At 39.8% G+C, this 26832-nt stretch overlaps 1 protein-coding gene across 4 annotated transcripts; it reads right to left on the reverse strand.

Moving 5' to 3' along the window:
• Positions 1 to 245: 245 nt before the first annotated feature.
• STX17 (syntaxin 17) lies at positions 246 to 26691 on the reverse strand. Of its 4 annotated transcripts, none has more exons than XM_038126270.1 (8): positions 26502 to 26691; positions 20878 to 21059; positions 17027 to 17092; positions 10675 to 10891; positions 5439 to 5557; positions 5307 to 5357; positions 3654 to 3740; positions 246 to 2969 (listed from the first exon to the last, which is right to left on the reverse strand). In XM_038126270.1, the coding sequence occupies exons 2-8, from the start codon at positions 20998 to 21000 to the stop codon at positions 2730 to 2732; spliced, it is 903 nt and encodes a 300-aa protein (XP_037982198.1). In that variant the 5' UTR covers positions 21001 to 21059; positions 26502 to 26691; the 3' UTR covers positions 246 to 2729. The 4 variants fall into 4 exon arrangements, with proteins under 4 accessions (XP_037982198.1, XP_037982182.1, XP_037982197.1 ...); XM_038126254.1 differs by having other exon boundaries at positions 10675 to 10894; positions 26502 to 26688; XM_038126269.1 differs by lacking the exon at positions 26502 to 26691 and adding an exon at positions 26327 to 26367 and having other exon boundaries at positions 10675 to 10894.
• Between the last annotated feature and the right edge of the window lie 141 nt (positions 26692 to 26832).

Genomic DNA, 26832 nt, shown 5'->3' on the forward strand with positions numbered 1-26832 from the left:
TCCGTTTCTGAGCCACCGTTTGTGTATGAGTTACTGGATGCTTCTGACATTTTAGGAACTTATATTCATTCCAGTCAATGTAAATATTTCGATAGCTGAAGTATGTGTTTGGGAATCCATTACAGGATTCTTGTATCTTGGTAGTGCAATTATTTTAATAATATAAAATTTGGGAGGGATTAATCTTTTAGATGCTGAAAGGAAATAAACCCTGGTGTTCTCAGTAAATGCTCCAACCAGTCTCATAGGCAAAAACTTTTATTTCATGTGAAAGAATTATTTATATCTTACAATTCTTCTGAGTAACATGCCTAGCAATTTAATTGCTAGTTTGGTTACTCACATGCTGATGTTTCTTTGCATATGTAAATAATCCACCTATTTTAAAATATCATAGCTTAAATAACAGTCTCCCACATCTAGTGTGTACACAATGATTTCAAATTGCTTCCACAAGGATGCAAGGGGGAAGAATAGTTTCTGTAGTAGACATTTCATAAAATGAGTGCACACCAAGCTGAATTTGTATAAGCTGGGGCAGAAATTCAGTCTTATGAATTTAGATTGTCCTGGCAAGATTCCAGCTTGGGGGGAGAGGATGGAGTCCACAACATCCCTGATGTGGCTGTTGTCATTTAAATGCACGAGGTTTCAGAGCATACAGCAGGAAAGCAGAGAGCGCATTTGAAGAGCATACAAAGAATCAACCAGTTTCTGATTAGGAACACTTTTTTTCTTAGTATCTTCCTTTAAATGTAGAAAATAAATATCAAAGGAATGAACAGCCTTACTATGAAGTTGTTACAAGCTTATTAACTGTGTTTACATCCGAAGTAGATGCACTGAAAGGGAAGGGCTTTTTGCCTGTCAGAAGCAAATGAGCTCAGGTCGTGTTTTGCACTCCAGCTGATTTTACCAGTGCAGGCACCAAGGCTTTAACACATGCAGTTTTGACAATGTCTGCAATTACTTGTGAAAACTATTCTTGCACACATTGTTTCCCTGAATCTCAGACCTACTTAAAATAGACATAATGCTCTGGCTGATAGCAATTTCAGTATTTTAAAAGTAATAAGGAAGCACTGCTTAGAAGAAGTTATTTGTGCTGTAACTAACAGTTGCTTACAATGTCTCTAGGCACAAAACCCCATCATCTGTCATTAGCAGACAGTGATTTCCAGTGATGATATCAAAGTACTGCTTATTGAAAGGGAGCTCTTTCTATAGCACACTGTCCTGGACCATGCTCCCTGCTAGGGAGCCTTATCTCAATACGGACTTCACTATGCACCTAAGAAAACAACTCAAGCAGAGCTCAGGATGAACTGACCAATCTAAAGACTTCAAAAAGTGGCTTCCCAACCTCAATTTCTGTTCCCCCAAACAGTAGCAGCAGTAGTGTGAGAAGTGTCCTGAAAGGGTGGAGGTAGGACCATGTTCAGAACAGTAAATTATGTGACAATTGTACAATTATATGACAATAACAACACATTAACACTTTTGCATTTAACAATCAAAGCTCCAGAAGCAAAAGGCTTCTTAAGGAGGGTAAGATAATGGGTGTCCACTATAAAAAGCAAGCAAAAGCACTGCCAGCATCTCACCCCATACAGGCTCCACAGCATGTCCCAAAATCTTGAAGAGTAATGCAAGAGTGCATCTGCCCAAACAAGGCTGGTTTACACCGTAAGCTCTATCAGGTTGGCAGCTGGCACTGCCAGCTGAAGGGACCTCACTGCTTCTCTGCTGCCCTGGGGCCTCACCCCACCCCTGAGGGACAACAGCCCGTGGAGGGAGTGGGCCTGGCTGCAGCACTGCCCTCCAGAGAAGCTGTTCAGTTCTCCCACCAGGGCGCTCTGGGCTCCAGGAGAAGCAAAGGCAACATCTTGCAATAAGTGCTGCTTCCACAACATGAGGCTTCAGGCTCAGAATGCCAGAGCTTGGCTCTTTATCCTGTGTAGTGTTCTCAGGACAAGGCAAGGAGCTGAACAGCTATGGAAAATTATTACCTTCCAGTAGCAGTGCTGCAGGATTGCTGCTTAGACTGTTCAATTCACAGCTACACTCTGAGCAAGGTGGGGAGTTTACAGATTAACTGCCTTGCCTGGAAAGGGGAGAAGCTGCTTCCAGTGCTGATGTGATATATACATAAATTTTTTCCTACTTTGCTCACTCAGCAGTCTCACCTTTTCTTACAACAGCACATGCTTCCCTGTGTATTATTGAACAGGCATAGTCAGTCATATCCTGGGGAATAACAGGAAGAGTTTGGGAATCCAGAGAAACTAAGGTAAATTCAAAATACTATGAGCATGAAAGAACGATGGCATTTAATTCCTTTTCTTTGGAGCACTACAATAAAAGCTCCAACTTCTCATGGCATTCATGGGAAAGCACTAGGATTTTCCAAGTATCTCTTTGCATTGTCTGCAAGACACTTTGTGCAAATTTGGCATGAAGCACCTGTCACCCATTATTTACAGCTGTGAATATAGCTTACCTAAGAATTATGTAATTAAAAGTTATCCATAAAATATTTTTAAAGGACTGATGTCATCGTGTCTGAAAAGAGAAATTCTTTTCTGAGACACGACTCTTTCAGCCCTCCCAAGGAACAGAACTGTCATCAAAATTCACACAACTCAGCCTTGTATATAAAGCATAAGGCTGCGAGTCTGTCATTAGCTCAGCCACTACACTGTTGTTCCTGGCCATAATGAATCTATACTTCAGCTGGATTTTTTGGCACTTTGGTGAGAAAGCTCTGGACAGCTGGAAGAGACCTGCTCTATCATTTTTTGTTTTTTTCTTTGTATCAATTTTCCACCTGTGAAGCCCAAAATCCCACCACCAAGTGCAGCTGCAATTCCTGCTACTTTGAAGCCTGCAAGGAGACCAATAGGACCCCCCACCACTCCACCAATGACTGCACCTGCCACAGGCAGAGCTGCCAGCTTGTATTTTGCAGCCTGTAAAGGAAAAAAAAAAAAAGTTAGAATACTTGCCTGTGGCGATGTGCATTTCCCCCTCACTGCTCTTGGCAATGACATGAATGCTCAGTGATAAATAAACTTTACAAATGAGTATTTAAAAAAAGTATGACAGAACATGCTAACACCAATTCAAAATCCTGTCTTGTGTATGCAGTTGTGAACCAAGTCCTTTCAAGTGGTTCTAGCTGCTCTGTACACTGGGTGTTACCCAGTCACCATCCTTAAATCAAATCAGGAACTGAGAAAATGCTCAGACTTTTCAGTGATGGGTCTGACTGCAGCTTTGGGGTTTATTTAGCAACTGACATGGAACAGGATGGAAATGACAGGTTATCATCAGCCTCTTGTTTAATGTTTATGTGATTCTTGTGAGCCAGTCACTGACTGCATTTGTCTTTGCAGGTAAAACAAAGTAACCATCAGAATAGCGTTTAAAAGGCCCCCCCAAATTAAATAATTGTATTTTCTAGCAGCCTGGATGCAACAGAAAATTACAAGAGAGATTGATTTTTTTTTTTCCTGCTACCTGTGGGTCATTTCTTCTTTATTTTCTTAATTGCTGGTTCCCTCAGCATTAAAGACGGCAGATCAATGGGGTTAATACAGAGGGTGGCTGGGAGGCAGAGCACCATTGATTCACCAGCAGGAGCAGATCCCTACCTTCCCCAAGTTTTTGGTTCCCTCTTCAACATTCGCAGCAGCACTGTTGACATGGTCTTCAATCCTGTCAATCTTCTCCTGCTGGGACTAGATGCAAAGGAATTATGAGTGAGGGAACCTGCTGGGAAGCAGCAGTGAGCCAATACACACCATTTTAATGCCTGTAATCAGGGCCCCACAGCAGCTTTCATCTGCACCCGGCAGCCTTGGTGGTGCTCCATGATTAGCATCTGCTAAACTCTGCTGAAGCTACAGACTAACTTCAAAAAAAATCTAAACTAGTAAGTAATAATATGGGGTGGCTATTAGACAATGTCTTGCTGCAGTTAGAGAAAACAACTCAAAATGATTTCTAAATCTTTTCTGTAGAGGAATTCACAGTCCAAAAGGAAAAATAATCCAAAGTAGCCTGTTTTGTTTCCTGCTGAGTCTCACGTTCAAAAAAAATTCTATAAAGGGCATTTATAAGATCAGTACTAACTCCAATATAAAAACCTGCATCAAGAAATCTAAGAAGAAGTATTTAATTATGACATTATAGAACAATGATTTCAGAAATAGTGACAGCACGGAAAATATACTTGATGTTGCTCTGTATTTTACTGTTTGATTTTACAAAATCATTCCATCCTTTCTCCAAATGCAGTCAGTCAGGCTCCCCTGCAGTCTCTCCCAGGGAACACTGGAGCAGAAGATAAAGGGGTCTATGGGTTTGTTTGTTCTTAGTCTAATCTGAGCAGTACGCAGGCTGTTTTATGTCACACAATAATGAGATGGCTGATGTTCAGCTTAAAATAAAAGGCATTCTGGACTTTTTGCCTCTTTCTAAGTCAGAAACTGCTGAGTATACCAGCTCTGGTATTCATCTACAATGCAGTCCACCCACCTTAAATGCTTGCTATTATATCTAATGATGGTTAAGTGCAAAATCCAGTAAGTCCTGGGAAAAGGACCTCTTCCTTTAACCTTCAGAATACTGAATGAACATTTTTGCAGTCTCTCTCTAGTCTAATGGTTCTTACTTGGGGTTTTTTGTATAGATGAAGCAGCACATACTCAGCAGAAAAGATAAAAGCTAGGTTGTTTATCCCTACTAACCCAATAGCATGGAGATTAAAGAACTCTCCTAAGAGATGAGAATTGTGCATTTAAATTCCCTATGGCACAGGAAGAACTAAATGTTGGGAACCAACATTTTGGCAATGCAGTGAGAGCAGAGAAAGGGCATGATAACAGTGAGGATTTTTCTAGCACTCCTGATTAAGTGAGGAAAGATACCTGACAAACACACACCCTGTGCAGTAAAAGCTGTCCCTACCATTACAATTAGAAATTGTAAAAACTAATAGGACCTGGGTAGAAGTCTGCAATCAACACAGCAGAGCTTCTGCTAAGGTTCAGCTCATGGCCATGTGCACTGACTGACAGGAACATTGTAGCTGCTCCACTGACAAGAATTTGGGAGCAACTCCCAGCGCTAGTGCTGAAAGAGGAGACTGCTGCCTCCTCAAAGTGTCACGTTGGCAGAGCCTGAATCACACGAGACAAACATCCTCAGCTTTTTTTTGTCCCCCCCAACCCCAGCCAGGAGTTACCCATGCACTCTGTTTTTGTAGGAGACTCTGTAGGACAGAATGCAGAATTAATACTTACACAGACTAAGAGAGAAAACTCAGTCACCAACTGGCTGAGCTCAACCAAGTCCTGCAAATAAAAGAAAAGTTATTCTGTGATAGTTGCTAAAACGAAGAGCACCAACATGGCAGGGAGGGAGTTCCAACATACCCCTTCTAAACTTTCCCAGGACTCAGCTGCATTTTCTTCCTGAGGTATTTCCGGAAGGCGGGAGTAGATCTGGATCAAGCTTTGGGAGCCATCCTTCACTTCTGTGTTATATAAAGTTTCTGAATGAGAAACATGATGTTTATAAATACATGCACTGAACCAGGATGGCAGGTGGTGTGCAGAATTTCTCACTCCTGAAGTTTCTCAAGGGTAACCTGATACTTAAACTCAAGCTCATACTTAAATTCAAGCCAAGCAACAGCCCCAAAAATGATCATATAGGGAGATGCCTCACAGCACTACACAGTTTCTTAAAAGGATGTTATTGACAAAGAAATAGATTCATTTCTGTCAGCACATTTTCACAACCAGTCCTGAAATGATACTAAATTATACTCCTGAATTCAAGGTCATTTAATTCATTTTGTATCGACCAGGCTGAGAAAACTGGGCTTGGGACAAAAACTTTTCATTTACGTACAACATAAAAATGCTGTGCTCCAAAACGGAAGAGACAGTTACTCATTTTATGATTGATTATCATGCTACTGGTTTGATTTTCAGCCATTGAGAACTAAAAGATGCTGGAGGAAAAAGCTTTCAAAGCAAAAGCAGTGAAACCCCAGTAATGTGGTGCCCAGCATTCCAAGCTGGATCGTTTGGGTAAATGGTACTGTGAGGGTGGCAGACATTTGCAGCTCAGTGCTGCAAGATATTCTCAAGTCTGTTCCTCCCTAAATTACCTGTACTGAATGCAGAAGACATTTGGACAAAAAAGGGGAACGACAGCCAGTGAGTGGCACTGGGGAGAGCAGATGCAATGAACAGGCTCACACACCCCTCCTCCAGTCAAGAGCCCACTCCAGAGCCACTGCAGATGCCATGGACATGCCTGTAATTGTGGACAACAAACTGAGTGGCAATAAAGAAAAATAACAAACAGGTTTGGCTTGTCAATACAAGGCTTGAGGAAGAGCTTGGGAGTCTGAAAGGCAGACTGGAGAAGGTGTATATGTAAACACAGTGCAAAGATCATCTCAATTCAAACAACTTCAGTTTCTGAAGGGAAATTGCTCCTTCAGCAGGACACTGGTGTTTCCTTCCTTGGGAAGGTAGTCCCAAGAGAAAGCTTATTATGGGGAAGGCTGGTTAGAGACATCTAACAATACTAAAGTGTAAATATTGTATTAAATCTTTAGCTACAACAATTGTGCCAAGGTACGATATTAATATTATATAACTGTTACAACAACAGATATGTCCTATGGAAAACAAATATAATCATATTCATAAAAAAAGTCAGTGCATGCTTATTCATGGAATTAATTTAAGATAAAATAAAAATGATACATTTTCATAACATTTGTCCATTTCTCAACATTTTTATCCCAATATCTCAAAATATATGAAGGACTCAATCTTCCTACTCTCAGCTCAGTAGAAGTCTAACATGAATGAAATAGATATTTAGATATAATTATTAAGTAAGCAGAGTAACAAGAGTACACTGAGCAATTTGGGGGCTTAACCTGGGCTTTCTTTTTAAGTATTTCTACTCCTTTTTCCATTAAGAATCCAGACACGGAAGGCACTTCATGTTCTACAATCATCACCTGTTCTTCCAGAACCTATTTTTGATTATTAACCTCAGATTAATTAAGGTTGTATACTCAGTTCTAAAGTATTCCTTTCCCCTTCTCAGTATAATTAATTATATATCCAAACATGTGCATTTTTTGAGAAAACTGTTCTGCCACATACTCTGACATTTATCATGGGTTTTGAGGACTTTATTTCATTTCAATCCTACACAATCCTATTTCAAAACCAAGTTTCTTCTGTCCAGAAAGGTGTACTCTTCCCTAATCAACCACATGCATGCTAAGTTGGTTAGAATTAAAGTATTCATAATCCAAAAGCAAAATAAAAATCTCACTAAGCAAAGCTGCCTCCTCCCAAGACCTTGCTCTGGTCTGTTCCTAATAATCTATGCCGACCTACTGTAGAAAAGCATATCCTTCAAAGTGTTGTAAAACCAAGGTTTTGCATGACACACGTTCCAAAGAAATTAAACTGTAACTAGGTTTACATGTTATCATTTTGTAGTAACTAAAAATCAGTGAGAAAAAAATTCCTCATGAAAATTCTTTGTCCACTTAAAAAAAACTAAGGTAAAGAACAGGAAGGGTAAGAGGGGGTCACATTTGGGCTGAAAGTATGAGTAAGAAATTTATATTCACTACTTCACTTTATATCAAATCTAACCAATTTTAATAGAATTGAGAATGGAAGTGACTCTACCAGTTCATTTCTACAGCATCTCCACAGAAATACAATAATACAAAACACCTCTGCAGCTTTCACAGAGGAGCTTTACACCTCATTACACTCGAGATAAAAATCTAATGCTCTGGAAGATCCAATATGTTGCTTAAAAGATTTTAGTAATTTTAAGAGTGGAGTCTCACCTTTTGTTAATATTTGTTTAATATGCAATTAAATTCCATTTCTATTGGTCCTCAGTTGAGGATGGTGAATGGGGGAAGGGACTGTATCATATCACTGACATGCCTTCTAAATGGGAGATTTGAATTTGTAAACTCCTTCCTTCTCTACCAGATGGGAAGCAACATGCTACAAAGAACAGGCACGGTATTGAACTTCCTTTGATTAAGATCAACAGCCAAGATTTTCTTTCAGGACTGCAGCCTCTAAGCACAAAAGAATAGGCAATACACTGTGTCTGGGTTAGCAATTCAACAGGGCTGCTTGCACAGGCAGGCAAACTTGAAAAAAAACCTGTTTAATTGTATTTAGTTGTCTGCCTGTCTGCATCACTTTAAATGGGATGAATTATTTCCACATTCCTGAGCAGACTTGCAGATGCCTGTCATTCCAGTAATATTTTTTCCGACCCTTCTCATCTCCATCATTCTAATCAATTTTTTTGTCCTTCTGAAGTGCTGTTATACTGAATGTCCTCTGTAGTTCAAAGGTATTTTAGATTTCAGAAATAGTCTTGTTCTTTGAAATTAAACTCTAGTACCCATTTGCTACCTATGCAATTGTGTAAAAAACAGAAGCAGTAAGCCAGGACGAAGCCTTTCCAATGAAATATTGGAATGCGCTGAGAACAACTGCAGAAAGTCACCAACAGAAGAGGTATCTTAAATTTAGTTCTGATCATAACAGAGAAGAGCGCACAGAGACTGAAAGTAATGGCTAATATATATGAAGGGAATCACTGAATATTGAAGACAATGAGCTCTCCACAAAAGAGATGTCAACAAATTGGGAAAAATTATTAATAGAAATTATGTGGAAGAAGTTCCTAAAAGATAAAGGACTGCAGAACTGCTGGCACTAAAAAACAGGCTGTGCTAAAGATGATATCAAATTGTCCTGATGCAGAGGAAGAAGCTTATGGCTTCAGCAAGAGCTTTTCAATGCCCTGGATGTCAAGAATTTGACATACAATATGAGTACAAGTTAAAATATAAGCATGGAAAGTTAATATCAGGAAGACCAGGACATAAATATATTGCAACTACCAAGAGGCATAAATGGTAGCAAGGAAGTTCCTGTGAATGTTTTTGAAGTTAGAGGAAGACCAAGGATGTGGAAGTGCATTTAAGCAGGTACTTGATGCAATTAATTTAAATAAGAGAGAAAGAGAGAGGCTAAAACATAAAGAGAACAGGTTAAAATTATTTGAATGAGCTAGGCCTATTTGGGGTCTGAAGGTTTGATGAAATTCACTCTAAAGCATTTTTAAGAAACAGCCTTTGAAATGTCAAGCATATTTTTGGGAACTTGAATAAGGTGGTCCCAGAGGACTGCAAGAGAAGAGACTTTGAAATCCATGAAGATATTAGAACAAACTACTGAACAACTAACTACCACATGTTTGAGGTGTTGAAGAGGTCAAGATTTTTATGTCAGAAGCCAATTCAGTCTATTCTGCTGGCCTTGTAAAAGAGAAGTTTTTTACAATGTGGGTGGTGAGGCACTGGGACAGGCTGCCCAGAGAAGCTGTGAATGCCCCCATCCCTGGAAGAGTTCAAGGTCAGGTTGGATCTGAGCAGCCTGGTCTGTTGGAGGTATCCCTGTCCACGGCAGGAAGCTTGGTTCTAGATGATGGTCCAAGGGTCCCTTCTAACCCAAAGGATTCTGTGACTGTCTGATTTATCTCCATGCTCACAAGGTTTTCTGATACTACTGCACATGACATTCTTGAAAGCAAGCCCGGTTGTCAATTCTCCTTCTCTCCTTGCTCAACCACGAGGCTCACTGGCTCGTTAATCACACTTGAAAAGAGTTCTTGTAATTCTGCATGCAGCAACAAGAATGGTCATGAAATCAAATCTGACAGCAGCTTCTTCTACAGTGCTACTGACTGAGAATGCTCTTTTGATTTTAGGACACATGAAATGCTCAGATCATTTTAGGTAATACTGCTACTGCAGCAATCCAACTAATTACAGATATGGGAAGGGTTTAATCCTGATGGAACCAACCTTCTCACGGATCATCAGGAGAAGGCACTAGCCAGCACCAGGGCATCACAGAGACTTCTCCTGAAGACAGAGTGGTAGAACAAAGATCGAAAGACATTTTATACAGAAAGGAGGGAAGACCAGCAAACATATCTGATTTCTACCATGTCACAGCATGTTTTCAAAATCTTTTATTTAAATGGATTTATTCTCCTTTCTTGTCAGTTACCAAGTTAAAATGCTAAAGGAAGAGATGATCTTCTTTAATGAGGAACTTGCTTCTTTTTTTCCACATATTTCATCAATGCTGTATTACACTGTCATATAAATATCTTCCTGGTATTTCTTCACTAATTCAATGAAAATGGCCAAAATGATTACTTGCACACAATCAAGTCATTTGCAGGGCGGTCAAAAGAAGCCAAGCTACCTTGAAACATGAATGTAAGCATTCTGCTTCCTATGAACAGTCCACTATTTCAAGATCCAAGGCTACAGGACCTTTGTCACAGAAGGGCATAGATATTTAATTTTTTAAGATATTTAAGCATTTTCTGTTTATCAAAATACAGTCACAGGGCATGGCAAAAGTGTGGTGTAAGGAAAGAAATCTACTTATTCATTAACAATACTCTTCAACTGAAATCTTATTTGTTTACTTCATTTATATCTGTTCAGAGAAATTGCATACTGGATACAATGACAGAGATACAATAAATACAGAAATTAAATTCTACTACCTTGTCCTAGAGTTGCAGATCTGGTTAAAGAGGCATCCTCCTGTCCTCTGAGTTGCCTTTTAAGTTCTTCTGCAGATTCAGAATGCAGCTGCAGGAAGTCCTTAATGGCAAGTGAAGCTTCCTCTTTAATGGGATTTATCATTCTCTGCAGAACAGGGATGTCTTCCTGCCGGACTCGCAAACAGAGCTTCTCCATCTCTCGCATGTTGGCTCGGAGCTGCTGCAAGAGCATTAAGAGTTATTTTGTAGCTCACTGGGTGAAAACACCAGACACCACAAGGGCCTGGAAAGCACCCATCATCTTTATAATCAAGGGAGAAACATTTTTGAAGCCATCATCACCACTATTTTGAATTTTTCTGGCTGTCACTTTTGTACTTCATCCACTTCTCCAAGTCAGTTTGTTTTATTTTGGGTTTCAATTAAATTATTTAACTAATTACTTCATTGTGTAATCGCTGCAGTTATTTCTGTTTCTCTGATCAATTTAGGTCTTTGCCAAAATATTTACACAAGTTGCAGTAATATCCAAGTAAGTGACTGCTTCTCAAAATTTGGTTTTTTTATAATAATAACTGATTGTGGTGATCACAGGACCTCAGGATACAGTCATTCATAACCCTCAACTACCCCAAAACTTTCATTTTGTGAAGACAACTTCAGGGACAATGGAGAAGGATTATTTTTTCTTTTATTTTTTTTTTCAGCTGAACAACAGACATTTGTTTGACTGGAACATCAAATTTAATAAAACATGTAAATACTTCTTTAGTTACAAGACTTCTGAGGAGATATAAACTGTTCGCAACTAGCAAGAAGAGTATGTGTACAGGCCTTTCACATGAGATAAATTTCTTTCTGCATTAAAAATAAAGGGGCTTTTCATTGCCTGGGCTTTAAAAATGCACACAAATTTTCTTTTCCTACAAATGAAAAGAAAAAATTTACAGTTTAAATTACACCATTTACTGTTTTAGGGCAGAGGTTTTATCTAATTATATAAAAAAGACTGTAAAAATATATTCTCTGCATTACTTTACAGTGACACAATAAATTCTATTCTTTGTCACATTATTTACCAATTAATTTGAATACTCTTCTCACAACAGAACAAGAGAATGGACTGACACCAATGAATGGTCAGAAACAGAAAGGTTTTCTTCCAGAATACAAACCAGGTACAGATAATGCCTTAGAGAGGGGGAAAAGCAAGATCTAGATGGAAGCAATTTTATTTATATACACTAGTGGAATTAATTGCTTTTAGTACTTATGAAAAAAATAGCAGAACATATAGTTAGAGAAGAAGGAAGGAAATTATTCAACAACATGTTGCACAAGCTTCCAAAGAAAGAGCTATTGGTTCGTTAAAATTATGTGGCAAATTACTAAGATTAGATTAGATTATACCGTATGCTTAAATTAAGAGTACTATTAGCCAAATTAGGCTGTATTATTCAAGACTAACCTCAGGTAAAACCACTGATTGACAATTAAAAGAAAGAGAGATACAAAAAAACCCCAACTGTGGAAGACACTGAGCTGAATTAGAAACATGGTAGCCAGAAACTTTCCTCATCCATTTCTCATCTCAGTCTACCTTGTGCTTCTGGTATCTTGCCCCCATGGTGTGCCCCTATGTACCCAGAAAAGGTGAATGTCACCATTTTCATACTGCACCATGCGCCAAAATTCTTGGTGTATAGAATCCTGGAATTTCATTTAAGTAACAAAATGGGACTATCTAAACACAACACTCAATCGTCTGTTTTCTAGAACGATAAGCAAGGAACTGAGGTTGATCATGCTGTTTTATTTCAGTAAAGAAAATTATTACTATTATTCTGTCTTTGGCAACAATGGAGACAAAAAACCAAAACAAAAAACCCCCCAAAAACAAACAAACAAACAAAAAACCACAAACAAAACCAAACCAAAATTACAAGAAGTAAAATAAACAAAAACCAGTGAAACAGTGACAACAGTGAGTTTGGGGTGAGATAACAATGGTTCCACAGCAGCTTCTTTTTCTTTTGAAGAAAAAGGAGAAATTTTCAGTTGAAATGGAGTTAAAATGTAGTTCTACTTGGGATCTGTATCACTGCAGCTGCTGCTGGGGCAAATTACAAGTTTGTGCAATGACCAACACAATAAAATTGGCTGATAGGAGTTTGCACAGACCCTGAACAGAAGCTTAAAGAGGTATGAAGTGCTCACCCTAAGGAATGGCTAAACCAGATCCTCACTTCCACTGCTCATTATTACCTTGCTAATCAAAGAGAAATATTTCTGAGCAAGAAGATGGAGGAATCAGATGATGATATTAGTCTGTTTAGTGAAATTTAATTTTAGTAGCTCTTCCTTTGTGGTTTTGAAGGGAGGACTTGTGTTCCACTTACTGTCAATTAAACAGAAGGTGAATGGATTCAGCCTAGCAGGAAAGTTCAGCCCTGCTGTGAGGAGACACATCCCAGGAGCTCACCAGGGTGTTACATCACAAATGTTATGGATATGCAAATGACTGTGACTTCTTCTCATAATAATTTTAATGACACTGAGTTCAATTTCTAGGTAGAGCATGGAAGTGTATCACTTTCATCTCAACTGTTTGCACTTTTAAAACCAAGATTATTTAGTGAGGAAGGTAATACAAAATTCTCTTTTCATTTGTGAAGACTCCTGAGTTTCATACTCTCCAAATTCAACCCAAAAGACACAGAATTTTTCTTTATAACAATTGCAACTTTGGTCCATTAATTTCCAAAATCAAACAACAATCTTCATTTCAAATTGCTTTCTCACAGAAACTGTAAGAAAATAGAACTGATGAAAACCTTGGGAAGTTATCCCTTCAATGCATGATCCACTGTCCTTATATCATTTCTGTCAGTTGTTTATCTAATCTGGACTTAAAAGGACTTCTGCATGAAGAGCTACAACCTTCTTCATACCTCACTGCCAGAATTCAGTATACTAGAGCATTTCCTTATGTCTAATAGATACCTCTCTGGCCTCAGTTTAAACCAGGTATTTCTAATCCTCTCTGTGCAAAACAGGGAAAGACAAGCCCTGTCCTCTTTGCAACCATCCTCTCCACGTTTGCAGGCAGATGCTGTTGGACACTCTTTGGGCAAAAGAAGTGATCTGTTGATCTTTAGCAGAAGTGCTGTTTTCTCAATTTCTGACTGCATTCACTGGTCCTGTTCACTTCATGCCTTCCTTGGAAGTGTGGTGCCCAAACTGGACAGACTATTCTACCTGGGATCCTACTACTGCTGACTGAAGAGATTGTAGAAGAGACCACACTGACTGCTCTCCTGTTTATATAACTCACTAAGTTATCTGGCTTTTTTGGACCACTACCACACAATCATTTCACTTCTACTCCGTGTCCCTCAAGTCTTAAAAAAATCTTGGCCTAGGTCAAAGGAACTCTGAGTTTAATGATATCTTTATCTTGCAGATGGCCACAGGCTGCAATAATGATCTGTTTTTACATGATCCTTCACTGATACCACGAAGAATCTCCTGCAGAAATAAAGTTTTCTACACTACTCTTCATGCCCTCACAGCACATCTGTGCAGTATGCCAGAGAGGTACCTGAGGATCATTTTAGAAATGTTACAGAAGACCTGAACTATACAAGACCTTGAGCCAACAATCTGAGCTTTGAAGATTTATATAAAAAAGAGCTGATCAGAAACCACCTTTAACTTGTAAACCATTTTCAGCTGAACTAGAAACCATAAAAGTGAAAAAGAAAAAACAGATTAACATTTTTCAAGCAGCTTTCCAGGTTAGAGTAATACAGTGGAGAGACTATGTCAGCCTAAATATGTTTTGCAGAACAGAGTCTCTTTTTGTGGGCTGAATACAGACTAAAGCCAGACCGTTCATCCACTGCATTCTTCCTTTTTTTTTGGTTTACTATCTTATTTCCTCTCTAGTACCTGCAGCATTTCCCTTCCTCTCACCACCAAAATGATCAGGGCAGTCCTTAGATGTTAAATAAAATACTGCCATTTTATTGAAATTAGCTTAAACTTTGCAATAATTAACTAATTGTGCGGTACAATCAGCATGTATGAGGACAAAGGCTAGAAAACTGCCAATTCATGCAGGCTCTAACATTTTAAGAAGTCCGTGGACTGTCCCTAAAAATTAAAATATACAAGAGCACATTCAGAAAAACTAATACATGATACACAAGAGCTATTTTCTCAATGTTTTTGAAAAGGTCTCTTCATGTCCCGTGCAAGATTTACCTCTTTTCTTCACCTTCCTTTATAGAAGTTTTTAATGTGTCACCCAGTCACTTGAAAGCAGAGCAACAGATTTACACTCATCTATACTTCTATTATAATTTTGACCATCATCAAAATTACAACAGAAGTAATTATTCTGGGTAAACTGAAAATTCAGAAAAATGGCTAATTATGTGCACATGGATTAAATGTAGAATGGCTGTGCATATATTTGTCTAAAACCTGTGGCGGATGCCTTGGGTCAATATTGACTTAGGGATTCCTAATGTATTTTTACAACATCTAATTTTGAGAGCAAAGTGTGTGCTGCAGAGAACATTTGGTATCACAATAATTAATCTGATTTCTTTGCAAACAAACAGATCACAAGTCCATCAGTAAACATTTAAACAGCTTACGGCAAACACATTCTACATGTCATACAATTTATTATCAAGTACTCCAGACTCCTAACTATTTAATTAAAACAAAGAGCCAGTCTGCTCTTCTTGCATGGACCCAGATATTTATTCTGCTCTCTGGGTATTAGAATGTGGACCACTTTAATGCATCTAGATCTTTATCCAGAGCTAGACGCAATAAGCATTAAATAAAACCTAAGAAAATTTACTTCGACTGAAAGTAAAAACAGCAAGCTTTAGATTCAAGACAAATATAGATGTTTCTAGAGACAAATAAGCAGTTTTCTTATTAAAGCACTTAAAATATCTAAAAATAGCAACTTCAACACAATTATTTTTTCCTTAAGTATTGATGGATTTTTGTCTTGCTAAAGAAATGATACTGGTAATTTAAGGTTACAAGAGAAGCCTTTCCCACAACTCAAGATGTGAAAACAGATTAGAGAACAGACCTAAGCAAGCACATGCTTACTACACACACCTGTTAAAATGCCATTGTTTTAACAGAACTTCCACCTTTGGAGCCCTCTTTGAAAATGAAGAATAAACTTGTATTAAAATTTCAAAAGTACTTGGTGAAAAATCAAAGTACACACTCAAGCCTCCAATGAGCAGGAATATTTACTGGATTTCATGTGTCACTTCATATCCTCTACACTAAACAAACAGCTCACTATTCCTCAAGAAAGACACATTAACTCCACCTCTGCCTTCCATCTAATTCTGTTGTTCAATCTGGATTAAGTTCTTCTTTCTGAGGTTAGCTGGTTTTGATGGTGGTTTCTTTTTTGTTTTTAGTCTGTTCTAATTTCCCACAAGAGTCAGTAAGACACTGAAACAAACATGGGAATTCACAGTATCAGAATTGTGAGCAATGATTTAAGACTACACCACCTGTGCTGGCAAATCCTGCTTGTCCATGTGCAGTGTAGGTCATTTACAGTAGCAAAGACAGGTCCCTCCTCTGAACACCACCTATGAAACCAACACAAGATGCCTCTCCTGGCCAACACACATCTGTCCCCAGAACACTGGCAGTGCAGCTCTTACAGCCACCATATGCTACATTTGTCTCAGCAAAGTTTTTGCTGCAGATGTGGTCCTTGTGTTCTCCTGTACTGATAGTCTACTTTGCCTGTGTGCTATTTAGCTGATGTTTGGCTGAGTTTCTGCATCATTTTCATCAAGACACAGGTATTTTTAGAAACAGTGTATAGTTCCCTGTGTGCTGAGTTATGGATGACTGTGGGTGAAGTCACTGAGATGATGCTCGTGCTGACAAATGTGCTGGTATTTCCTCCCGTGATGATATCATGTACCTAACAACAGATGTGCACACCAAACTAGTAGTCCAGATGTTCTCTACGTCTGAAATCAAGCTTTAAAATTAGCAGTATCCCTTATTGCAAGAGCTGTCTTCTAATTTAATAATGTAAGAGGACAGTTTGCAAAGATTACAGTCTCCAAACTTATGCTTTTTCAAGAATATGGAAACATTTCTGACCGTATTTGCCTCATAGGACACAATTAGAAAATCCCTAACTTTTAAATGAAGTGAGACTGTGTGCTTGCTTGTCAAACCCACCAGCCAAGTGTATGACTCTCTGAAGGTCCATCCCTGAGGTGACCAGAACTATATCTGTAATTCAACCCCATCAACAGCACAGCCTTTTTCATATCCTTACCTGAACCGTTCGTCCTGCGTTGATGTGCTCCTCGTGCAATCTGTCCCAGAGCCTGCATCTCTGATACTAAAACAGAGGAAAAGGACCCCTTAGAATTGCTATTTTTAGCAACTGGCTACGCAGAAAAAAAGCCACCTCTGGTAAATGACCACTTAAATTTTCCAAAACTGAAAGTAAAGAAGTTGAGTCATAAACAGTTCCACTGCAAAATTAGAGAGATAAATAGCAATGTATTTTGTGAAAAATTTTGTACAATATATTTTACTGAATTACAGACAACCAGGGTTTCAGTATCAGTTTTTAACACCCAAGTGATATTGCATCCTGACACTGCTGTGGCATAAATCACTTGGTGGGCAGTAGAACAAATGGCAGAAGAAGGAGAAAGGAGTGGAATAGTGGATAAACAGTACTGGTCATATAGAACAACGAGGTATCTGATACTATTGACAAAGAAAATGGCATTCATTACACGATGCTGCTGTCTACATTTACACTGAACATTTCTAGATAGTTACAAACACAGCTACAAGAACCATCAGGCCAGATCTGGCACCTCCACGAGGCTCCACGAACTTCAGTGGGAAACTATCCATACAGTACTTCCCACAGGACAGAGACCAGATTAACTATTACAATAGCAGAGAGCAAGTTTGGCAAAAGAACTGCATATTATCACATATCAACCTTTTCATCAATCAAATAAAGCAGTGCCTGCTACAGGCAGTTGACACAAATAATATAGAGACTTTAGCATGAAAAAGAGTAGTAAAGTAAGAGAAGTAGAAGCTGTGATTCCTGGAATGTGTGCTGAAACTATCAAAGAATGTACTTACAACAAATAGTAGAATATTTATTTAATTATTTTGATAAATAAATATTTAGAATATTTATTTAATTATTTCGATAAGGCAAAATATTTACCATGATTTCTAAGGTATTTTTATGTAAAGTTTATTTCCTCAATTTCTTAATAACCTTTGTTACCAATAAAAAACTCTATATACAGCCTCTATCTTTCCATAATTATTTTCATAATTTTAGATGCCGCAGCAATAAGGATCATAAGTTATCCAGCTTCCTAAAATACAAGGAGAAATCCAAAGATACTACTTATTTTCAGAGCAAAAAGTTCTTTCATGTTAGGATTTTGTAGTGCTACGGAAGATAAAAGGTTTAGTGTTCAACAAAGACAGATTAACGTCATTCTTCCAGGAAACTGAATAATAATAACCTCTGAATAAATTGCTATGCCAGTAAAATTACTGACAGCATTCTTTAAAGTAAAATGGACAGAAAGCCCTGTATCAACAGTAGATCTTCCAATTTAGTCACCCCTCAAAGAGTACTGAAGCAGGAATTTCTGAAGTTCTACGGAAAAATCACCTATTTGATTTTAGCTGACTGTAATACATTGTCCAAACAACTAATAATAAAAAATCCTGTTACCCAATTAAGAAAAATTCCTCAGGAAACCTTTATTGCTCTTCATAATTTCTTCTAGAGATGTTCAGCACATTCATCTGCTTAATATATTGTTCATTACTTTGCTTCAAAATTCAGAATATGCTAGTGACGAGCCCAAAGAATCCAATGACTTAATACACTGACATTCACATGGTCAGAGAATTCCTCCTTGTTGACTTCTCTTTGTCATGCAACACAAAGTAGGCCACACTCCTGGACAGTGTTTGCCCTGGGGGCCTCAAGGATACTAAAGCTTGAGAAGAGATGGTATTGACATTATTTATTGTGGAAGGTGGGGCTGTTCAGCCTGGAGGAGAGAAGGTTACCTGGAGACCTCACTGCAACCCTCCAGTATCTGAAGGGGGCCTACCAGAAAGCCAGAGAAGGAAACTTCATCAGGAGCTGCAGTGATAGGACAGTGATAGGACAATGGGTACAAATTGCAAGAGGGGAAATTTAGGTCAGAGATTAGGAAGGAATTTTTTACTCTGAAGGTGGTGGCACACAGGTTGCCCAGGCAGGTAGTGGATGCTCCATCCCTGGCAGCGCTCAATGCCAGTTTGGGTAAGGCCTTGAGCCTAGTGGATGGTGCTCCTGCCCATGGCAGGGGGGCTGGGACTAGATAATCTCTAAGGTCCATTCCAACCCCTTAACATTTTATGATCTTATCCTGAAAAAATACATGTAAAACTAAGGGAGGTCCAAGAAGTAAAAACATCTATGGAATCCTAACCTCTTATGTCAGGTCCAGAGGAGGGCCACAAAAATGGTCCAAGGGCTGGAACAGCTCTCCTGTGAAGAAAAGCTGAGAAAGTTGGGATTGCTCAGCTTGGAGAAGAGAAGGCTCTTGAGAGACCCTACTGCAGCCTTTCCTTAAAGAAAGAGGGCTCAGGAGAAAGACAAAGACTTTTTATTTACTAAGGCCTGCAGTGACTGCAAAAGGGGCAATGCTTTTAAATGTTTAGAGGGTAAGTTGAGACTAGACGTAAGAAATTTTTTTGTGATGAGGGTGGTGAGGAAGTAGAACAGGTTGCCCAGAGAAGCTGTGATTGCCTCAGCCCTGGAAGCCTTAGTTGGATGGGGCTTTGAGCAACCTGATGTAATGAAATGTGTTCCCACCCCATGGTAGGAGGTTGGACTAGATGATCTTTAAAGCTTCTCTTCCAACCCAAATCACTCCATAGTTCCATATTTCTATGATATTTAATCATAATTGTGTTGTAGCCAAATAGTTTGTATTCCACAACAAAAATATAAAACATTACATTACTCTCAGACACTCAATCTCTTTTGCTGTGTGAATATTCTCTTGAGTGCCCTCTTTAGAAAGAAATTTTAATGTTTCTGCTTTGGACCCCTTCCACCTCTCCTTGAAAGTATCCAGTGGACATCAAGAGAGCTCAAAAGTTTGTCATACTATCTCCTGCTAAAAGCTCCTCAATAAATGTCTTACACAAACATCCACACTCTGGATAAGACTGCAGGAAGACTTTGTCAACTGCTGTTATCTAGACTTACAGACATCTGTACCTCTTTTGGATACACATGCATTTTATTCCCTCTTGGAGTGAAAGGCCATCTAATCCATGGAATGTGCTATAGAAAACAAGAATTTTCATAGGGAAAACATGGAATGAAAGAAGAATTACAGAGAACTTATTTCTTAAGGCTATAGCTTTTAAGTCTTCTGAAACGGTCATACAGAAAGTTGGACTCTCATATAGTTGAGAAGCAATGATGATGAATTTATGGTAGCCACTTCCTCTGAAAAAGTGTATTCAAGGTCAAATTTCATTATATATTGATTTTATAGTTTCTTCAAACAGTGATTTAGGAGATTAATTGTTTGGACTATCTCTGGAACCTAAGGTTTAAATCAATATTCATGAAATGAGGTTAGAGATATTGGCTTCATCATAAGTAAATAATGTTGCTGCTCTAAGCAATTGGACATAATTAGTGATTTTTGCTTAAAAGTAGCCTGTAAAATAAACAGGATCAGATTCTATAAAATTATCCTTTTACCTCTAGGGATGTTTGGTTTGTATGGCTGAAAGTTAATTTTACAAAAACTATTGAAGAGAAAATCATCATGACAGCTCACAGAAGTACTGTAACACATTCATTATGGCTAAAATGCATGCAAAAGATATAAATGCGAATTATCATACAAGTATTTCAACCAAACCACTGCTAGCATCAGTGTTTACTACAAATGTAAAGGCCTTTGTGCACACAATTACAAATATAGAACTTTCATCTTTAACCAAATTTGAATCAAAGCATTTTGTAATCAAATTTTCATCAAAAACTCTACATACTCTTTCAGTGTGACTGCTTCTATACTGCAAAAAGCACTACATTAGTAAAAAGCGAACACTGACCTTCTCAATATTTATTTGGTGTTTTCTTAACCTTTCCAAATCTGTTGGAATTGCAACTTTAATGAATTTCTGAATTGCAGGTTCAATTCGGCGGAGTTTAACTTTTTCCTCATCTTCAGACATCCTAAAAGCAGCTTTCAAGTCAACAGTTGTCCAATATACCTTCACCAAGGTAAAAACCCCTAAAAACAAAAAAAAAAAAAAGAAAGTTAAACCTGAATCGCTTTTTAAAGGAATCAAAACAAGATAAATCTGTCTTTCTGATGATCACGTATCCCCCAAAACCACAATTAAGCAGTATTAATATCTGGATGTTTGCATTTAAATGTATTATCTCTACTTATTTGCAGGCTTTGGGGATCATTTTTCATAAAACTTAACACTAACAAGCTAAGTAATTAAGAGGCAAACATGTTTTACAACATAATGATACATAAAAAGGTTTGAAAAAAACCTTCCAATTAAACGCTTTGATTGATCAGAATTCACATATTGCCAATTCGCACTCAGAATCATCCTAAAATTTGTAAAACATATCCTGAAAGGACACCAGAATAAAATTAATTTTGGAATTCCATTTCCTGGAAATGTTAAGAGCTACTAAATGAAGATTTGCACTCCAAATTACGTATGTTCCCTACTGACAATGACTAAGGCATCACCTAACAAGGGGTATAAACCATCTGCTGAAATATTTGCAGGACCAGGAGGTACACAAGCAGCCTGAATTCTGCATAGTGTAAAACATAATTTTTGAGCTTCACTTCTCTAAAAGAGACATGTGTAGTATTGTACGTAATAGCATTTATCTAAAGAGCATAGGAGTAACATAAAGGAATTCCATTATGCTGAATGCACACAAGGGTTTGAAAGAAGACACGTATGAGAAAGTTTTGTCACAAATGTCAGTAAAAAGACACGTGCTAACTTGGGAATATGGAAGTACCTGAAGTACATCAGCTATTGTATCAGAAAGCTTTCCCAATTTTCCTCTTTCAGTAACTAAACCGATTTAAAGTTATTAACCCAGCATTTTCCTCCTGGTACAGGTGAGGCTCAGCAGAATGTAACAGGTTAAAAAACATTCCTCTTTTTCACACAGCCAAACATATTATCAACAGTGAAATCAGACATCACTTTTCTCACATCTACCTATGGTGTGAAAACGCAGAGGGAGGGTGTTGGTGTTTTTCTGAGACCTGTGATTCCTGCAGGCAGAGAGAACACGGGGGCAGACACCACCTGATGGCACTGGGTCTTTGACTGAACTGCTCAGTGTTCAGCGCCAGCCCTCTCGTGCAGGCTGCAGGGAGCACACCTACAAACCTGCTCCAAACTCACAGGAGCCAAGTGGGAAGCATCTTCCAGCAAGAAAGGGAAAGCACTTCTGGTACAGGGAGGAAGATGGTTGCAAATAAAACAACACTGCATTTTTCAGAGGAACAGAATACTAACAGGAGACTCTCCTCCTTTGTTGTATCCCAATCAAAAAAGAAACTGAAAACTGTGGAAAGCTGAATGCTTACTGAGAGTAGACCAAGTCAGGGGAAGTCAATCTTTAAGGTTTCAATGACACATCTTTTCTTTCTCCAAAATCTCAAAAGGAAGTTATTTCATCAACTGACTTTGCAGTCATTGCTAAATCATACCCAATTCAAATTATAAAGACACACTAGCGGTCTTACAAATCCCCTTCTAACCCAAGGCATTTAATAATAACCTTCAAATAAACATGCAGTGGATGGGTGACCTCACATTTTTCAGGTTGCAAAAAGAACTTTATACCTTTTGTATTGATTCACTCTTTTCACCATTCCAAAAACAGCAGTTTAAACGCAAGATGATAAAAAATATATTCTATTATACCTTGGTCACTACAGTCCCTAACTTTTGAAAGGCACTCATAGATCACAGTTGTTCTCTATTCTGAGTCTAGAACTGACTTTTTTTTTTTATAATGTCCAAAAGATAAGAAGCATCATACTCCAAACTGCAGTACTTCCTCCTCAAACAGACATTTAATTTCCTGGCAGCTTATACACTAATCCATGAGTTTATGAGCTAGAATTAATTAAAAATTGGTTCCCTAAAGATATTTAATAGCTATGTCATGCTTTTCCTTAATAGGGAATCATCTTGAAGAAGTGTTGATGCAAATTCTTCAAACGTGTAACACAACGTGAACTCACAGAAACACACAGCCCATTCTGTCTTAGAAGAAATACAGCAGAGGTGAACTTAAATTCACCATAACTTTGTCCTTAACCTTTCATGACGTCTGGAGATTGATGAGAGTCAAAACTGATAGTTTAGATGACTTACAATCTGGAGCACTGTGAAAGCAGAGTTAATGTAAACAACGGTCATGTGCCTTGGGTAGATGATCTGAATTCTGAATTTTGAAGACTTGGCTGCATGCAGAGATCTGGCTAGTCATTTTCTTCTCATTAAGAATTTCCTGACAGTAACTTCCATGACAGTGTCTACTCTTAAAGATACTGCACTGCTGCCTAAAATTCACTGTGCAGTAAGTTCAAAAAACTAAGAAAGAAATATAAAAACTCCTTACATTCTCATCAGGTCTCCTGATTAATTTTCTCTCAAATAGTATAGTAGCTTCTGCAACAAAAATTCTAAGCCATAAATTATCAATGCAATGTCTTACTTTTTTTTTTAAACATTCATATAATATTAACATTAAATAAATAAAATTAACATGCATTGCACGTTAATTTTAAAATTAACAATGCATGTTATGCATTTCTGCTTGTTGTTGATGCAATTTCAAGGAAACCTTGCATACTTTACATGACTTGTGCTCTCCTAAGCATGACTTTAACAACTCATTTCTGAAGTAATAATGCCTGTTCTTTCAGCAATCACAGAGTAAAAGGACAGTTTAGGTTGGCAGGGATATTCATGTGCCATCCAGTACAAGCTGAATCAAATGTCATTGCACAGACCCTTGTCCAGTAAAGTTCTAACACCTCCATGGATGGACACTTCACGCTCACTAGAGCCCTTCCTTCAGTGTTTGACTATTGCCCGGGCTAAAAACAAACAAACCGAACCAAAACCACAACCATGAAGACCTTCCTTGTAGCTAAACCAGCTTGTGTCCACTGCTCCTCATCCCACTGTCATGCATCTCCAAGAGCAGCCTGGCTCTACAGCTTCTACCCGCAACAGTAAGATCTCCCCTTCCTTCACCTTCTCTTAAGGCTGAACAAACCCACCTGTTTCTCCTGGAATGCCACGTACTCCAGCCCTCTAACCACCACAACATTAGGGTCCTTTCCTGTAAGGCTCCTCTCCATTAAGTCTCCCCAGTCTGTTCTAGGCACACGGCTTTCTTATTGCCTCTGCTGGAATTTCTGAGGTTTATGTCTGCCCATATCTCTATCCTGTCAAGATCCCTGTGTGGCCTATGAACCACTCTCCTCAGGTAAGTGAAAACACTGCACTCAACTTCAGCTTCTTAGGAAGATGATTTGCCTCTGTGCTTGGATCTGAGTATCAGTGACTGAAATAACACTACTCCAGAAGTGATCAAGACTGAGATGCAGAATAACTCTCAGTCAACTAGGCAAATAAAAAAGACATATCCAAAGCAGGCTGGAGCGGTGCAAGTCACATAGTTGCAGTCAATCAGAAGTAAAATTCTTCCCAGGTATGGTAACATACTTGTTACTTTTTATGAATTTCAAAATGCTGCTAACACATCTCAAACGTTAATACTCATGAACTTTCATTAAACTGCTTAGCGTTCTCTCCTGAAACCCAGTACAACAATACACAACAAACCTCAGGAGTTCTGCTTGCCCAGGCAAACACAATGTAGTTCACTGATTTGATTTAAATTCACTCACACTTTAGACAACCACTGCCACTAGAAAAAGTACCTCTAGCATAAATGCCTTGTTGATAAGGGTTGAAAGGCCAAAAGGTTTTTCCCTGTAAATAAAATTAACTAGAATATAAGGATGTACAACAGCTTTCTACCTAGGGCCACCTGAAACACTTCCTGGAGTGGTACTGGCCCCACAATTGCAGTGATGCTATTGCCCACTTGGCTGAGGCCTGTAGTGAGTGAGGAACACGCTCCTCTGGTAGGCTACAGGCAAACTGCACTTTGGGATTAATTACATCTTTTACTTTTTGTCTCTAAAATGAATCAAAAGAAAATAACTTTGTTAAGCTGAAATAAGGCACAGTCACCAGCCCCAGTGTGTTCACAAAGCGACATGAAACTGCTTAGTGAGACAAACAGGCACATGTGTGGGATCTCCCACAGAACACCCACAATCAGCAGCTGTACGTGTCAGGCTGCAGCTCCCAGTACATCTGTGCTCTTGTGGATCACCTGGCAACACAGACTTGATCCAGGCAAGGCAAGGGCACGTGAACGCATTTTGTGAAATCAGAGCAGACAACAGGCACTTTGTCTTGGATTTGTATGTTTAAGCCAGCTGCAGAAGGGCAGAAAATACCTAATGACTAACACGTGAACACCTTTTGCACAAAGCTGAACCGGTGGAGCAAGTCTGCACTGGGCTGACACCTGCCACGAGAGCCCACAACAGTTCTGTGTGCAATCAGAGCCCTAATTCTCTGTATTAACAGAACTACACAATTGAATTCTCAATATTAACAGAACTATGAATTCTCAGTATTAACAGAACTACACAATCAATTCGGTTGGAAAAGACCTTTGGGATCATCAACTGCAACCTATCAACACCACCCTGTCAACTAGACCACGGCACTAAGTGCCATGGCCAGTCTTTCCTCAAATACCTCCAGGGACAGTGACTCCACCACCTTCCTGGACAGTCCAATCCAACATCTAATTAACCTTTGTGAAGAAATTCTTCTTGACGTCCAACCTAAACCTCCCCTGATGCAGCTTAAGACCAACAGGTTCTGGAGGCCTACCCTGCCTGTACCATGCCCTGGAAAAGCAAGGCGAGCGTGAAACAAGGAGAAGCATAAAAAATAAAGACAAGGCTTCAAGTCTTACACAAAGGCTTCAAGCGGACTAAACTACTTTTTTTCCTGACTTACAGTTTTAAAAGCTTGGGCAATGCCAGGCTTAACAATTTGTCACGCTGCAAAGAAAAAGTAAATAAGTAAACAAGACAATCCAAGTAAACAACCCAAGCTGAAGTGACATGTTCTGTCCCGACCAGCGCCCCACAACCCGACCGCGGGGGAACCTCGGGCCCAGCCGCTGCAGGGGGCATCTCCGGCTGGGCACCCCCAGCCCCTCCGCCGGGCCGGGCCCGGAGCAGGGCGAGCCCCCGCCGCTCTGCCACCGGCTCCGGGGCCAGCGGCGGCCGCCGCGGCCTGGCCGAGGGCCCGGAGCCGGGAGTCGCGGGGGGAGCCCGGCGCTCGCTCCGCGCTGCGGCTGCCACCGGCCCTATCGGCAGCGGCCCGGCCCAGGGCTCACCGTGCGCCCGCCAAGCCCCGGCACGGCCCTTCCCTTCCCTTCCCTTCCCTTCGCCTCGCTGGCACGGGGAGCGAAAGCGAAAGCGGAGCCGCCTCGGCCCCGCTGCCCGCTGGTCCTCGCTCCCTCCGCCTCCGCCCCCGCCCGCCCCCGGTCCCTCACCCCCTGACCCCCTCACCATGGGCGGCCGTGTGACGGGCGCTGAGCGCGGCCGGCGGCGGCCCCGGGACGCTGGGCGGGAGCCGGCGCTGGGCTCCCCCTCCGCCGCGGGGCGCGGCCCAGCCCCCGCCCGCCACACGCACACCGCCTCCGCCGCCCCCGGGCCATCCTCCGCGTGCCTGTGTCCCTTCGGGAACCACCGGTCGGGGGCGGGAAGGGGACGGAGAGGAGGAGGAGGAGGAAGAGAAGGAGGCGGAGAAGCTGTCCTGGCCACGGAGGGGGTACCGGGAGTCTGGGATCAGGGCTTGTCGGGAGGGAAAAGTTAAATTTATTCTTCTGAGAGAGACCCA

The sequence above is a fragment of the Motacilla alba genome, chromosome 2 (genome assembly GCF_015832195.1).
Source record: "Motacilla alba alba isolate MOTALB_02 chromosome 2, Motacilla_alba_V1.0_pri, whole genome shotgun sequence".
NCBI lineage: Eukaryota > Metazoa > Chordata > Aves > Passeriformes > Motacillidae > Motacilla > Motacilla alba.

Excerpts from the sequence above, each read along its gene's own strand:
- STX17 (XM_038126254.1), bottom strand. The coding sequence starts at position 21,000 with ATGTCTGAAGATGAGGAAAAAGTTAAACTCCGCCGAATTGAACCTGCA. Across the intron at positions 10,895-17,026 it reads ACGCAGGACGAACGGTTCAG|CAGCTCCGAGCCAACATGCG; the intron begins GTAAGGATATGA and ends ATGCTCTTGCAG. Across the intron at positions 3,741-5,306 it reads AGTTTTCTCTCTTAGTCTGT|TCCCAGCAGGAGAAGATTGA; the intron begins GTAAGTATTAAT and ends CTTTGCATCTAG.